The 13,380-nt window shown below is 39.5% G+C and overlaps 1 protein-coding gene across 1 annotated transcript in view; it reads left to right on the forward strand.

Annotated features, from left to right (window-relative positions):
- Positions 1 to 2,767: 2,767 nt before the first annotated feature.
- The window catches only part of LOC119489438 (formin-like protein 13), a 45,079-nt gene continuing 34,466 nt past the window's right edge, over positions 2,768 to 13,380 (forward strand). Inside the window, exons 1-8 of the mRNA XM_037771865.1 lie at positions 2,768 to 2,981; positions 4,782 to 4,910; positions 6,559 to 6,633; positions 8,030 to 8,203; positions 8,354 to 8,499; positions 9,939 to 10,127; positions 11,418 to 12,069; positions 12,366 to 12,528. Coding sequence (XP_037627793.1) covers positions 2,907 to 2,981; positions 4,782 to 4,910; positions 6,559 to 6,633; positions 8,030 to 8,203; positions 8,354 to 8,499; positions 9,939 to 10,127; positions 11,418 to 12,069; positions 12,366 to 12,528 — 1,603 coding nt within the window. The 5' untranslated portion in view covers positions 2,768 to 2,906. The remainder of the gene's footprint in view (positions 2,982 to 4,781; positions 4,911 to 6,558; positions 6,634 to 8,029; positions 8,204 to 8,353; positions 8,500 to 9,938; positions 10,128 to 11,417; positions 12,070 to 12,365; positions 12,529 to 13,380) is intronic.

Below are 13,380 nucleotides of genomic sequence, written 5' to 3' on the forward strand. Positions count from 1 at the left end.
CGCATGTATTCATGCCATTACGGCACATGTGCTGGGTGCAGCCAAACAGCACATGCCTACTTAATTTCTCACAACCTTTTCCTTGTTGGAAATTCCAATGGATTTCTAATAAGAGTGTCCTTTCCTGTACACACATTGTAAGTGAAGCCATTTCAGTGGAATTTCTTTTCTTCTTTTGTACGGACATTTGTGTGCCTGTATGCACTTTGTGTGTGCCTTTTCCTGCATTAGCCCTGCTCAACTCATCCTATATTCATGAAACACTCTGAAAACTGCATTTTTGACCAGGACTGGAAAGGAAGCGATGATGGAAGGGTGGGTGAAGGGGTACATTTTAATTTTTCATAACTTTTTCCTTCTCATTTTCCATTTGTCTTGAACAAAGAATATACATATTAAGTCTAATGTATTACTATCCATGTGCTTCTCTGTTACTACATAAACAAATTGTCTATTTTTGAGAATTAGATAATAGATTAAAGTACTTTATTTGTTCCTCAATTAAGCACTCATTAACTATTAATTAACTAAAATGTAATTGGGAGTTACTCATTAACCAGTGGTTCACTAGCAGTTAGTTCCTCATTTGTTTCCTAGTAACTACCCTCATTGTAAAGTGTTAGAAGTACGGTCGCTGGAGGTCACTGTCGTCTTCTTTTATACCTTCTTTCTGTGATCGACCATGAATAAATGATAAAACCTACTACTGGGTATAGCAGGGCCCTACTGACCCATAACTATGGAGCTTTTAACCACTAATAACACCTATTTAATGGTCTGATAACAGTCTAATCGGCTGCTGGCTCTGGCTGAGAAGACTGTTTATCTCCTCTCTGGTATTTGCCTCCCTACTATCCCTCAGCATTATGAACTGACTCAGTGTGGGAGGTGCAAGCCCTTAAAGACGAGGCCAGTGTGGCCAACTGTACAGCAAAATTAAATATTTTGTACTTTTATAATTATTTTGTGCGCACAAGAAAAAAAAATCACCTTTCTGGACTTTAGGGGCTCTGTACTTTTGTCTTGCAATAAAAAAAAAAGAAGAAGATAAAGACAGGAAAACATAAAAGATTTATAGAGTGAAAGAGGCTGAACTCAACCTACCGTACATGAAAGGTATAGTGATTTTTACAGTCAGATGCTGTCCTGCAGAGGCAGCAGTTACTGTATATTTTTCATTAAGGAGTAGCTTTGTGGAAATCGACACAAATTAAGTAATCCATACGAACTCATTTTTAAATCGAAAGGACAAATGTGTTTGTTTTCCTCAATGACACCTCCCTGTAAATGAATAATAATCAATATAATTTAAATATTAATAGTAAACGAAGCAAAACAGACACATTTAAATCCTATATAAACCTGTAAGTAATCAAAATAAAGTTTATTTTGTTAAATAAACTACAACCAGACAAGAAAACTGAAAGAGCACTTTTTGTTTGAAGATGCTGCATTTCTTTCTCACATTCTGACAAGATTATCCAAAGGCAGAGTGAAGTATCAGCACTTTTTATTGGTATGTAGGCAATCATCTTTTAGGGGGTAAAATAATGAAGCCATAAAATGAAGTCATTACAACCCTAGTATCTTTTACGCAGTTTGCTGTGCAGCTTGAAAACTGCTCTGTCTTTGTAGGGCAAATTGGGATTTCAATCAAAGTTATCAACAATATAATGAAAAGTTTACATTTGTTGCTTTTTCAGTTTGCAGGTGACTTTACCTGAAGTTTCGTTATAAACTGTACTGTACAACTATGTCAAATTTCATATGGGTACAGGCAATCACATTCTGATTAGAATAACGGCTGTCAAAGTTAAAGTTGTAATAACATGTTAACGCAAATTTGTTTTAACGCCACTAATTTCTTTAACGCATTAGTGCAACTTGCGATTTTTAGGTTGTTGCGGGCTCAGTTGTAAAGCTAGAGTGAAGTTACTGGCATCATATGAAACTGGTAAAACCTAAATAATCCATTGGTACCAACTTGCTTGTTGCGAAAGCGGCTAAATAACGCTCCAAACTTACGCTAAATTTTGGCGAGGAAAAACTGACATGGGCATTTTTAAAGGGGTCCCTTGACCTCTGACCTCAAGATATGTGAATGTAAATGGGTTCTATGGGTACCCACGAGTCACCTCTTTACAGACATTCCCACTTTATGATAATCACATGCAGTTTGGGGCAAATCATAGTAAAGTCAGCACACTGACACACTGACAGCTGTTGTTGCCTGTTGGGTTTGAGTTTGACATGTTATGATTTGAGCATATTTTTTATGCTAAATGCAGTACCTGTGAGGGTTTCTGGACAATATTTGTCATTGTTTTGTGTTGTTAATTGATTTCCAAATAATAAATATATAAATACATTTGCATAAAGCAGCATATTTGCCCACTCCCATGTTGATAAGAGTGTTAAATACTTGACAAATCTCCCTTTAAGGTACATTTTGAACAGATAAAAAAAGCGTGATTAATTGTGATTAAATATTTTAATCGATTGACAGCCCTAATTAGAATTCATGAGAGATATATGTTTCAGTACTGTATTTTATTGTATTATCATGGGTATTGGGAAAGAGCTGCAGGCTTGTCAGCGCTCTCTTGTGGGTTAAACAGGGTGAGCAGCAGATAAGAATCATTGTCCTGCAAGTGGAGTCATGTAAACTGACAGGAAATACTTGCTGCTCTGCAGTGGGTGTGGTCAAACTGCCACTGTACCTGCCGTACTACCTCGAAGAAGTGTAACCTGAACTGAAAGAGGGCGGTGGTAGAAAGAGTGACACAAATAGCAGCACTTTTGCTTGCCTGCCGAGAAGCAGACTTTGATTTTAGGTCTTACATGACGAAAACAAACAAAACAGCTATCATATCTTTGCTGTATAAGAGGATGAAATTTAAACCATTATGATGCCAAATCTAGGATCAAAGAAGAAAGACAGTGTACCCAGGATGGACAGACCCACTGAGGACTTTCCACAGGTAAGATTTCAGTTTATATAAGCTACTTAGACAAGGAAGCAAGCATCAAGCAATAAGTTCTTTTAACAGCAAGTGTCAAGTCCTAATTTACCATGACTATGAAGGTGGAAAAATCAATGCTTCTGCAGATCAGCCCTCTCGCTTTCATTAATGTAATGCCTGTGCAGTAGGAGACAACCTTTTGGTTTATGGGAGTCTCTCAAGTATTTCTCACTTCCTCAATTCAGCCTGACTTCCCTGCTGTTCGTAGTTTCCCACAAAAGATCACCTATTTATTCAGAAATGTGTCAGAGAATGACTGATTTAAGGAAGACAGTATGTTCCTGTAACTGCATCTATCTTACAGATGCAGATGCTGATTGTATTTTACAACGCAGCGCTTCCTCTTTACAATTCCAGTGAGCTGAGACCGACTAATCTTGTCTCTCCTATTAACCATCATGCATAATCTAAAAGAACAATAAAGCAGTGCTTTGGTGAAATATTGCAGAAGCAAAATACTGCATGACAGCTAAATGGAGGAGCATGAAAGCCCTAAAGGAGGTTTGAAAATGGCTTTGTAGTTGTACTCGATGAGTTATTTGTTTGTTTACCAAATGCAACACTTTAAAGGGCTAGATTTTGTCACACCATCTTGTATATTTTGGGAAATAATTAACCAGAATTGTTCACATACAATATCCTTAGGGATTACCTCTTAAAGAAGCAGTAGGCAGAATGTTTTTGGCATCATTGGGAAAAAATTCCATAACAACCTTTCAGCATATTGTAATTCAAGTGTTCTGAGAGAAAACTAGACTTCTGTACCTCCTCATGGCTCTGTTTTCAGGCTTTAAAAAAAAAAATCTAGCCCGTGACGGGAGACTTTGACCAATCACAGGTCATTTCAGAGAGAGAGAGAGCGTTCCTATTGGCTGTTCATTCAACAGAGGCAGCTGTCAATCACTCGTAAACTCCGATCAAACAGTCAAACTAGGCAGCGCTGATCAAATATGAATTAATATTCTGTTACTGTAATGCCTATTTCTCACGTAAAATATTTTCAGAAACATCTTGTAGTGTAGAGTTTAGCTGTAAAATGAGAAAGTTTGCTCCAGCTGGTCGGCGGTGCTTGGTATTTCCTCAACTGATCTCAACAGCCTCCGGTGTCTCCCTCCAGAGAGGGAGACACCGGAGGCTGAGCAGGAAAAGCCAACAAAGTCAACACTAGGATCAGCAGTGATTCATGGAGAGACCTCCGTCTGGTCAGCTAACATTACTGCCAAGCAGGTGAAATATAGAGTGATATTGTGGTGACGTGTGTCTATTTAGAGCGCGCAAGCTTGAGCCCGACGCTGACTTTCGTTGACTTCACGGCCACAGGTGTCGCTATTGACAAGCATTTCTGAAAGTTACAAATAGTCCCTTAAGTAACAGAATATTGATTCATATTTGATCAGCGCTGCATAGTTTGACCGTTTGATCGCAGTTCGCTAGTGATTGACAGCTGCTCAGAGACGGCAGACTCCAGCTCAGCTCTGATTGGTTGTTTTCCTCCCGTCTGTGAAATCTTGCAGATGCCATTAGGAGCACCGGAGGACACCAGAGGACACAGAGGCATATGATTTCTTTCAGATTACCTGTCTCATGCACTACTGTCAGGATATAGTCACCGTTCTATAAAAATAACTTTTTTTAATCATATTTGCTCCAATTCTACCGCTTTAACCAGAATTGTTCACACACAGTATGTTTAGTTCACAATAACCTTTGAAATATGGACATAAAAAAAAAAAAAAATTGACCTTGTTGTGCTTTCAGTTGAGCAATGAGATGCAGCTGAGCATCATGATGAAGGTGAAGAGCGGAGAGTTGTCCATCGAGGACGCTCTGAACCAGGCCAGGATGGACGGGAAGCAGCAGCTCAAACAGAAGAACCTGTCTGAAGAGGTACCAGCATTTTAAATCAAGCTTCTACAATATATTATGCAATATATATATATATATACATATATATTTATATATACTGTATATAATAAAATATAGTGTGTGATCCCAAAATTCTCACCTGAGTTTGAATACGTCGTAGTTTTCTACTCTATATTGAGGAAAAAGGGGGACTAAGCATTTGGTGGGCAAGTAGGGGAGAGCGGGGTCGGTTGGGACACTTTTGTATCGATGCCAAATAACTTTCCATTACTCACAGACTACTTGAACAGTAATGAAAATAAATTGATCCCTGAGCAGATACAGGTGTCTGCTAACAATTTATCAAGTTTTTTAGAGCCCAAAACAAATCTGAAAAGCACAATTATGTTAAATGTACAAAGAGTGCATTTTCTCAAAGTTCTGCCTCGTCGGATCTGTTAGGACAGTGGGTATAGGATCGGTTGGGACACCTTGTTTTGGGATGAAAAAAATAAATAATTTACATTGAAAAAATTGCAGTCTAAATTTCAACATCTTATATTTACAATGTCTTTGAGAAAAAGAAAACATTTGTAAAATTATCATATTTTTATAGATTACTGAGATATAAATTTATCAAAAAAGGGTTTCTGTCTGGCTGCCACTTCAGTAAACATTCACTCAGTGATTTCACAGTGGGTCTTTGTCTGTTTTTTGTTAAATTGTAACAAGGTAGGAACTATAAACAACAATGTCCCAGCCATCCCAGGGAGAGCAGACAAGCTTTGGACTCGTGCTAGCTACCAATAAAAATTCAGACAGCTAAAGCCTGGCCCACACTAAAAGATTTTTCAAACCTTAACAGATTTTGAAAATGTGAGAGACCACACATAATAACGTTATGTTAAATTTAACATTTTTGTTCCTATAGTGTGTGATGAGCAACTATTTGGCCAAAATAGCACTACACACACTAACAGATTCATTCATGAACAACAAGACTCCTGACTAAAAAATACGGAAATCTCACAAAATCTCTCGCAATTAAACATGATTTTAGTGAAACCAAACATTGTTTTCTAACTTGCTAAAAAGGCTCTGTCCAAACTGACCCCGCTCTCCCCAAGACAGTGGGTCTTTAGAGCTTTTCCCACTATAAACAGCAGTGGAAAACAACATTAGAGTAGTGAAAATGAAGCAAATCAGTAAAGTTGCAGGCCGTAAAATAATGATGTTGTGTTTACAACCTTCCCCATCTCCACAACAGAATGGTATCAATCTTCTCATTTAACTCTCTGCCACTTTGATGTGTAATCAGTTTAAAGGTATTGTTTGCATCTTATATTTCTTTGTGAATGACCTACGTCCTTTGAGGCTGGAGGAAATACTGTATGTCTTGTCAAATGACAGACTTGTGCCCAATATGTGTCCCTCTATTGTTCTGTTAATGAGCTGCTCGGCCTGTTGGATCGGTTTTAAATAAATCTGACTACGGCCTGTTTGATTTTCCCAGATGTATTTCTATGACGGAATGTGGCAGCCATTTAGTCTACGCCTTAGCAGGAAACAGCTAAAAGAAAAGCAGATGGTGTCCTTAAAAGTACCTTTTGACCTACCTGTACAAGGTGTTTTCCCTTTAGGTAATCATTTGTCTGACTTTTGTTTGGGTTTTTTTTGGCTGTTGTTGCAGGAATCACAACCCTCACAGTACAACTTCAGTGTCCACAAGCACAGCCACCACAGGTGGCAGAAGCGGGTTCTTCAGGTGAGTAGAAAACAAACAAAACAATATCAAGATCATACAGCCTTGCTAGCAGCTCTGTAAAGCTTCAACTGCTATAGAGTGCTCCAGGGATGACGTATTTTTTTTTTTTTTTTTTTTTTTTAAATGTTATTTTTTTGGGGGCATTTTTTAAGCATTTTTATTGATAGGACAGTGTTAAAAGGGGGAGAGAGAGAATTGACATGCGGAAAGGACCACAGGCCGGATTCGAACCCGGGTCCACCGCTGCAAGGGACAGAGCCTTGGCGATACATGGGCGCTCGCTCTACCGACTGAGCTAACCAGCTGCCGGATGACGTATTTTTGAGGGCCAACGAGGAAGTTAGCATCGCACTTGGTTCCCACGACAAAAAGCCAAGGGGATTTTTCCATTGGGTTTCGGATTATTGGAGAAAATAAGCTCTGTGGCAAACACATGATTATGATACTTACACGTTTTGTTCAGCAAGATAATCTTCACAAATGAACACCACTTTTATGAATTTTTGAAGTTTGAATACAATCGGCAGACGTAAAAAGCTACGGTTCGGCTATAAACAAAGTACACCACATTCGCATGAGCGCGAGTACACACAACGAGGTTGTAAAGGCGGACAAGTCAGCTTGATGACATTTAGTAGTCTCATTTAGCTACTTGTTAGCAACCGCCTTTTATAAGACACATAAAGACTTCAAAATTCACGAGTGGGATTTTTATTGATGTATTTTATGTCGTAGAACAAAATGTTAAAATCTCTTCAGCTTGTGTTAACCACAGACCTTATTTCAGGAACCTAACTAAAAAGCCCATTAAAAAAACCCATTGATTTCCAGACGAGGGAACCGGAAGTGCTAAAATGCTAACTCATTTCCGAGTTTTAGGATTCATTCCTGTAGCACTCTATGCTAACATGATGTTTAGCAGGTATAATGTGTAGCATGTTCACCATCTTAGTTTAGGATGTTAGCATGCTAACATTTGCTAATTTGCACTAAACACAAAGTACAGCTGAGGCTGATGGGAATGTCATTAGTTTTGCAGACATTTGGTCATAAACTAAAGTATTACAAAATTAAAATTGACCTGATAAGATGCTATTGTATATGAAAAATGAATTGATCACTAAAGTGATTAGAATTAATCCTGATGGGGGCTTGAATGTATGAAACCAGTTTGAAGAGGACAAGTCAGGGGAGCAACAAAGTCAGTGGGATTCATCCTCTGGGGACCATGAATGTCTGTAAAAACTTTCATAGCTATCCATCCAATAGTTTTTGAGATATTTCAGCGTGGACCAGCCCGCTAGCGTGGCTAAAAAGATTAAATGGGATCAAATGTGTTAAAGTAAATGTGCGCTAATTTGCACTAATTTAAACCCTCTCATTGTGACGAACCCAGATGGATTTCAAGACCAAAATGCTGTGCAGCATCGAGAAAGGCATCGTCAAGCGACAACTTCCCTTCTCCATCGTCAAGAGTTGTGACGATGGAGTGGGGTCAAGATTCTCCATTTCCTTTAAAGAACATCATGATTATGAATTGGAGGCCACTTCACTGGAGGACAAACACAAGGTGCATATATATACCTAGAGTGTGTACACTTGTAAACCATCATTTATGTTAAAATAATTTGTGCTGAGAGGAGGAAAGCCTTGTTTTCCTTTGTGGTCAGTTTTTGTTGATGCTTTCATTGGGACTATTTTTCCTGCTGGTGTTTCTCAGATGATGCGGCTTGTGAATCGGATCATTTATGGGAACATATACAGTGACGATGCAGAAACACCTCAGCAGCCTCAAGCATCACAAAGCCTTCGGGAAGGATTCTTGTTGCTGCACCGCGGCGGCCTGGCATCGTTCAAATGGGTGAAGTACGGATGTGTCCTTATTACTGTAAAGCTGCTATAAAACAGAAACACAACAAATGTGTAGCAAAGTTAGTGGTGAGAAATGATTTATAGCCACATGTTCACATCCACATTCTCAGTTACAAATAAATACTTTTTTTTAATCAGGACTGAATTCTGAGCAGGTTTTGAGTTTGTTTTGTGCTCACACTGCAGACGTGACGAAACTAAAGAACCCCTCCCGAGATGTTCTGAGACATAAAAACACTCTGCTTTGAGTAATAATTTGTGTCTGATATTAATATTCATCCACAAAAAAGTTTCATTAACTAGTTAAAAACTCTTACAATTACATCTACTCCTTCCCCCTCATTGAACAATCCAAAATCTACACAAGATGTCTCCTACTTCCCTAAAAAAGTCAATTCTCATTGTATGTGCACTGGAGGTTTCACTTGTGTAAGTTGCATACTGGACCATGACTTAAAACGAGTTGTGATGTCACAAAATCATGCTTGTGTGTACACGTCTTAAACTCTAAAACAGCCTTCTAGTGTCAAACTCTGCACAAACATCATTCTGCACAGTGAAGCTCAAACATGCAGGAGAAGTAGCAATAAGCAAACACACATTTTTGAGCAGAGCAGGACTTTAAATATATATTCAAAAAGTCTGTATGCATACTAAAAAATGCTTGATTTTGAGCGTGCACTTTGCAGCTGTGAATTAGCTGTAAAACATTAAAGGAATACTTTGATATATTTGAAAATATTCATATTTGCTTTCTTGCTTAAAATTGAGATGAAATGAAAAAATGCCTTTTTAACTCTTTTAGATCACCCCCCCAGTCATATTGTGCACCTATTTAACAACATATGCAAAAACAATCTGCCAAAATATCTATTTCTTTGTATTTTTGATATAAAAATCCAATAATGCTGGAAAACAAACATTTGACGTAAGTACCAACCAATTTCAACAAAATAATATCATGACATCCATCCATCAATCAATCTGCAAATCTCTGTCCGGTAAATATGAAGCTGGACTCAGCAGGCGGTTAACAATTAGCTTATCATACAGACTGGAAACAGGCCAAAGGTCACCCATAGGTGATAAAAATCCGTCCACCAATAATTAATTAATTACAGAAATGCCAAACAAGGTTTGATGTAATTTAGAAACAGTGTCACCATTACATAGTTATTCCAAAAGTTATTGGATGTTTTTATCCCAAATATCGATATCAGTATTGGCCTCAGAAACAATAAATCCAGTATTGGTGGACTATAGTACAGAACAGTGAAATGCATGGATTTCAAGTATACTAAATGCAAAAACAGTATATGACAATCAGTATATAGTACATACTGAATACACTTGGTAGCCTTTGTAGTGTGGAATTGAGACGCACCTCACATCCTGTTGTTGTGGCTTACATTATGTTCTCTATCTTGTTTCAGATACGAGGTCCAGCTCCACCCAGGTCAGCTAACACTGGTCCCCTTCAGGCGACGAGGCCCCGCTGACGCTGAGGTGACATCATCGGTGCCCTCATCCATAGTGATTCACCTGTCAGACGGAGACACCAGCGTACAGAAACCTCACAGCTCCGACACTTTCACACTGATCACCCACAAAAATGAGTACCAGTGAGTGAGAATTATTAAGAAGTGGAAACAAAAACAGCAAATGGTTAATGAATTAGGTCCATCACATCAGCTGTTTCTCTTCAAATTAATCCACAGCCTTGTAAAAGTGTGTCATTTAAGTCAGCAGTATTTTCTGCGATGCCTTTATTACTTCTGCCAAGGAGGTTATGTTTTCGGTCATTTGACTGTTTGTAAGCAGGATTACGGAAAAACTGCTGGCCCGATTTTCATGAAACTTGGTGGAAGAGAGTAGCATGGGCCAAGGAAGAACAACAACAAACAAAGTGGATCTGGGGAATTAAATGTCGACATGCTGGGAATGAACAGTGTTAACGTTAGTTGATTCAGGAAATGAAGGGAAATGAATTGATTTGTGGCACACTTTTTAAATAACATACTTTTTTAATATTTGGGCTTGGGGGATGGTATTAAGTATTTTCAAGTCAAAGGGCTCAAGTCACGTGAAGTGAAGACACAAGTCATTGGTGTTGAAGTCCACTTTGTCAAGTTAAATCTAAAGTTAGCAAATTTGTGACTCGAGTCTGACTTGAGTACTAGTCATGTGACTCTAGTCCACCCCTCTGTATTGTATCACCTATGATGTAGCCTTGTTTGATTCGACTGTTATCAGGCCATTAAATAGGCATTATCAGTCACTATAAGCACCATAGATGTGGGTCATTAGGTGCCTACTACACCTACTATGTTGTAAAAGTGAAAGTCAAACTTAAAAGTAATTGTTGTAAAACTGTATGAAACGACACGTTTTGAACACAAACAAAACAGCTTCTTTAGGTTTAGGCAAAAAAACACCAGTTAAGTTTAGGGAAAAACACTGTGTTTGGGTTAAAATAACTACGAACACAAAGACTGTTGGCTTCACATAGGATAAAAACTACGGTCTCCTGGGTGAAAACCTTGTGTTTTGTGTCCCATCCATCATCTCAGACCTCCACTCCTAATGGAGTATCACACTGTCTATATTACAGTGCCTGACTTCCGCTTCTGCTCCTGTCATAATAACTACTGTCGCTGGAGGTTGCTGTCATGTTCTTTTACACCTTCATCCAGTGATCTACCATGTGAATAGATGATACTAGACCTACTAGTGGGTGTAGTAGGCCTCTATTTACCCACATCTATAGTGCCTATAGCGACTAATAACGCCTATTTAATAGCCTGACAACAGTCTAATCGACTGGTTTGATAATGTCATAAATATAGTGTTAACTACAAGACTTATCTCAGCTAATGGGGGAAGTTGAGTTAAGTTTTGTTGATTTATTGCAGGTTCCGGGTGCCTGTACCAGAGCAAACAATCACCTCTGGGGCTGCCCAGAGGGAGCGAGATGCTTGGGTCCAGGCCATTGACCAACTGTGTTCAGACTGGAAGAGGAAGTCCAAGGGCATACACCCGCTTGTGGAACCAACTGGTCTACGACATCCCAGCATACCCGAATCTCCGGAGGACAGCGACACAGATCTTGAGTCGAGTGGTGGATTTGGCGGTGGGAATATGACTTATCCTCCAGCTGATTATGAAAATCCCACTTCTGGCAGAGGAGATCGTATATCAGCTGGTGACATGGGTCAAAGTTATCCCTCAGCCGATTATGCAAAGCCGGTTCCTAAACCTCGCAGCAGTAGAAACACAGCTGTTACCGGGCCTGATATTTTGCCCTCTGTCCCATCACCAAGCTCCCCCGATGTCTTTGCCCCATCTTCGCCCACCTCCCCTGAACCCTCACCCTCCAATAATGCCCTCACACCATCTTCCACAGTCCCAGAGTCTCCTAACCATGAATCAGGCTCGTCAGACATGAAAAGGCCTTCACCCCCGAGCATCCCAGCCGCACCACCTATACCCTTGAAATTGACAATGACATCAAGAAAAAAACCAAGCACCAAGGCTTTCCACTGGGACCATGTTAGCAAAGAGAAGGTAACACCGTCACTTATCAGTTAACACTTCATTCATCAGAAGACACTAAATTACCATATTTTCACATTTAAGTATAAAGCTTACAAAGTGTCTCATTAGTGGGAATTATTCCTATTTAAATGCAGTGTTGTGTCATTGTGGCAAACACTGAAAAGTCATTGCATCATTATTGTGAATTATTCTTTGTTTTGTCTGTCGAGTTATTGCTTCCCCAGTGTTGCTCTTTTGTAATGCTCACATTGATTTCCTCTTATAATGGAGTTGTCTCAGTCCTGAATTAATTTGTTTCTTGGCAGATTGTAAAATCATTTTGGACACAAGAAAGCACCAGGAGGATCGAAATCGACACGTCCCGCTTATACGAGCAATTTGCCGTTAAAGATCTGGGGGCGGTTGGTGTGGTTGATCACAGCAATACGCAGCACATTATGCTCAACAAGAAGATTGCACAAAACTTCAGTGAGTAGCTCAACAATGAATATGTGTCTGACTGTTGAGATCAAGTTTAATTTGCAGCATTTTATGATGGAGATGAGATTTTCCCAGCAAAATGATAAGTCTAATTTGAATGTTCTTCTGGAGTAAGTCAAATAAAGGAGCTTACTCCTTCAGTAAATTAGAACTTGTGGTGTGAAATAAAACCCAGCAGAGGGAAGCACCACACAGGGAGTGTAACCAGGATCTATGCAGAAGCAGTGTTAATGCTAATGCTAGTTAGACTTTAATTGCTCAATTAAGAGGAGGTGACCTGAGAACTGTTTTAGGAATATAAATGCTGCCATTTAGCGCTTCTAAAACGATGGCTGAGACTGTAATGATGCCACAACGGCAGCTAGATGTTCCTCCTATGTGTCTGCAGGGGGCAGTGTGTCACCAATCTTGCAGTGCCACACAGCTGCCCTTGCAAAATGCAGAGCTATTGTGAAGTGGAACATATTCTATATCTCATCTAATGGCTTTTCACTTTTGATTAACTGAGTGTGCGTGGCTTGTATATTTCAAGACCCGAGCCACGGGGAGAACATCTCAAGAAGCTTCCTTTCACATCTCCTCCAACAGGCACAGACACTGTGAAGCGATACAGATGTGGTGGTGGTGGTGGTGGTGGGCTGCTAGATGGAATCAGTGTGAGTGTGCAAACCGGCAACATAATTAGAGTTCACATGGTCGTGAAATATGGATAGAGGATCTGAGCACAAACCACGGCGATTCCCTGTCTTGGTACAGAATACCCCAGCATTTGGAGTTTGTGCTCCTCCCTGACCTGGAAACTTTGGTTGTGTCGGGAGCAGGAGCTGAGTGATGACAGCC

Source organism: Sebastes umbrosus, chromosome 6 (assembly GCF_015220745.1).
Source record: "Sebastes umbrosus isolate fSebUmb1 chromosome 6, fSebUmb1.pri, whole genome shotgun sequence".
In the NCBI taxonomy this organism is placed as follows: Eukaryota; Metazoa; Chordata; class Actinopteri; order Perciformes; family Sebastidae; genus Sebastes; species Sebastes umbrosus.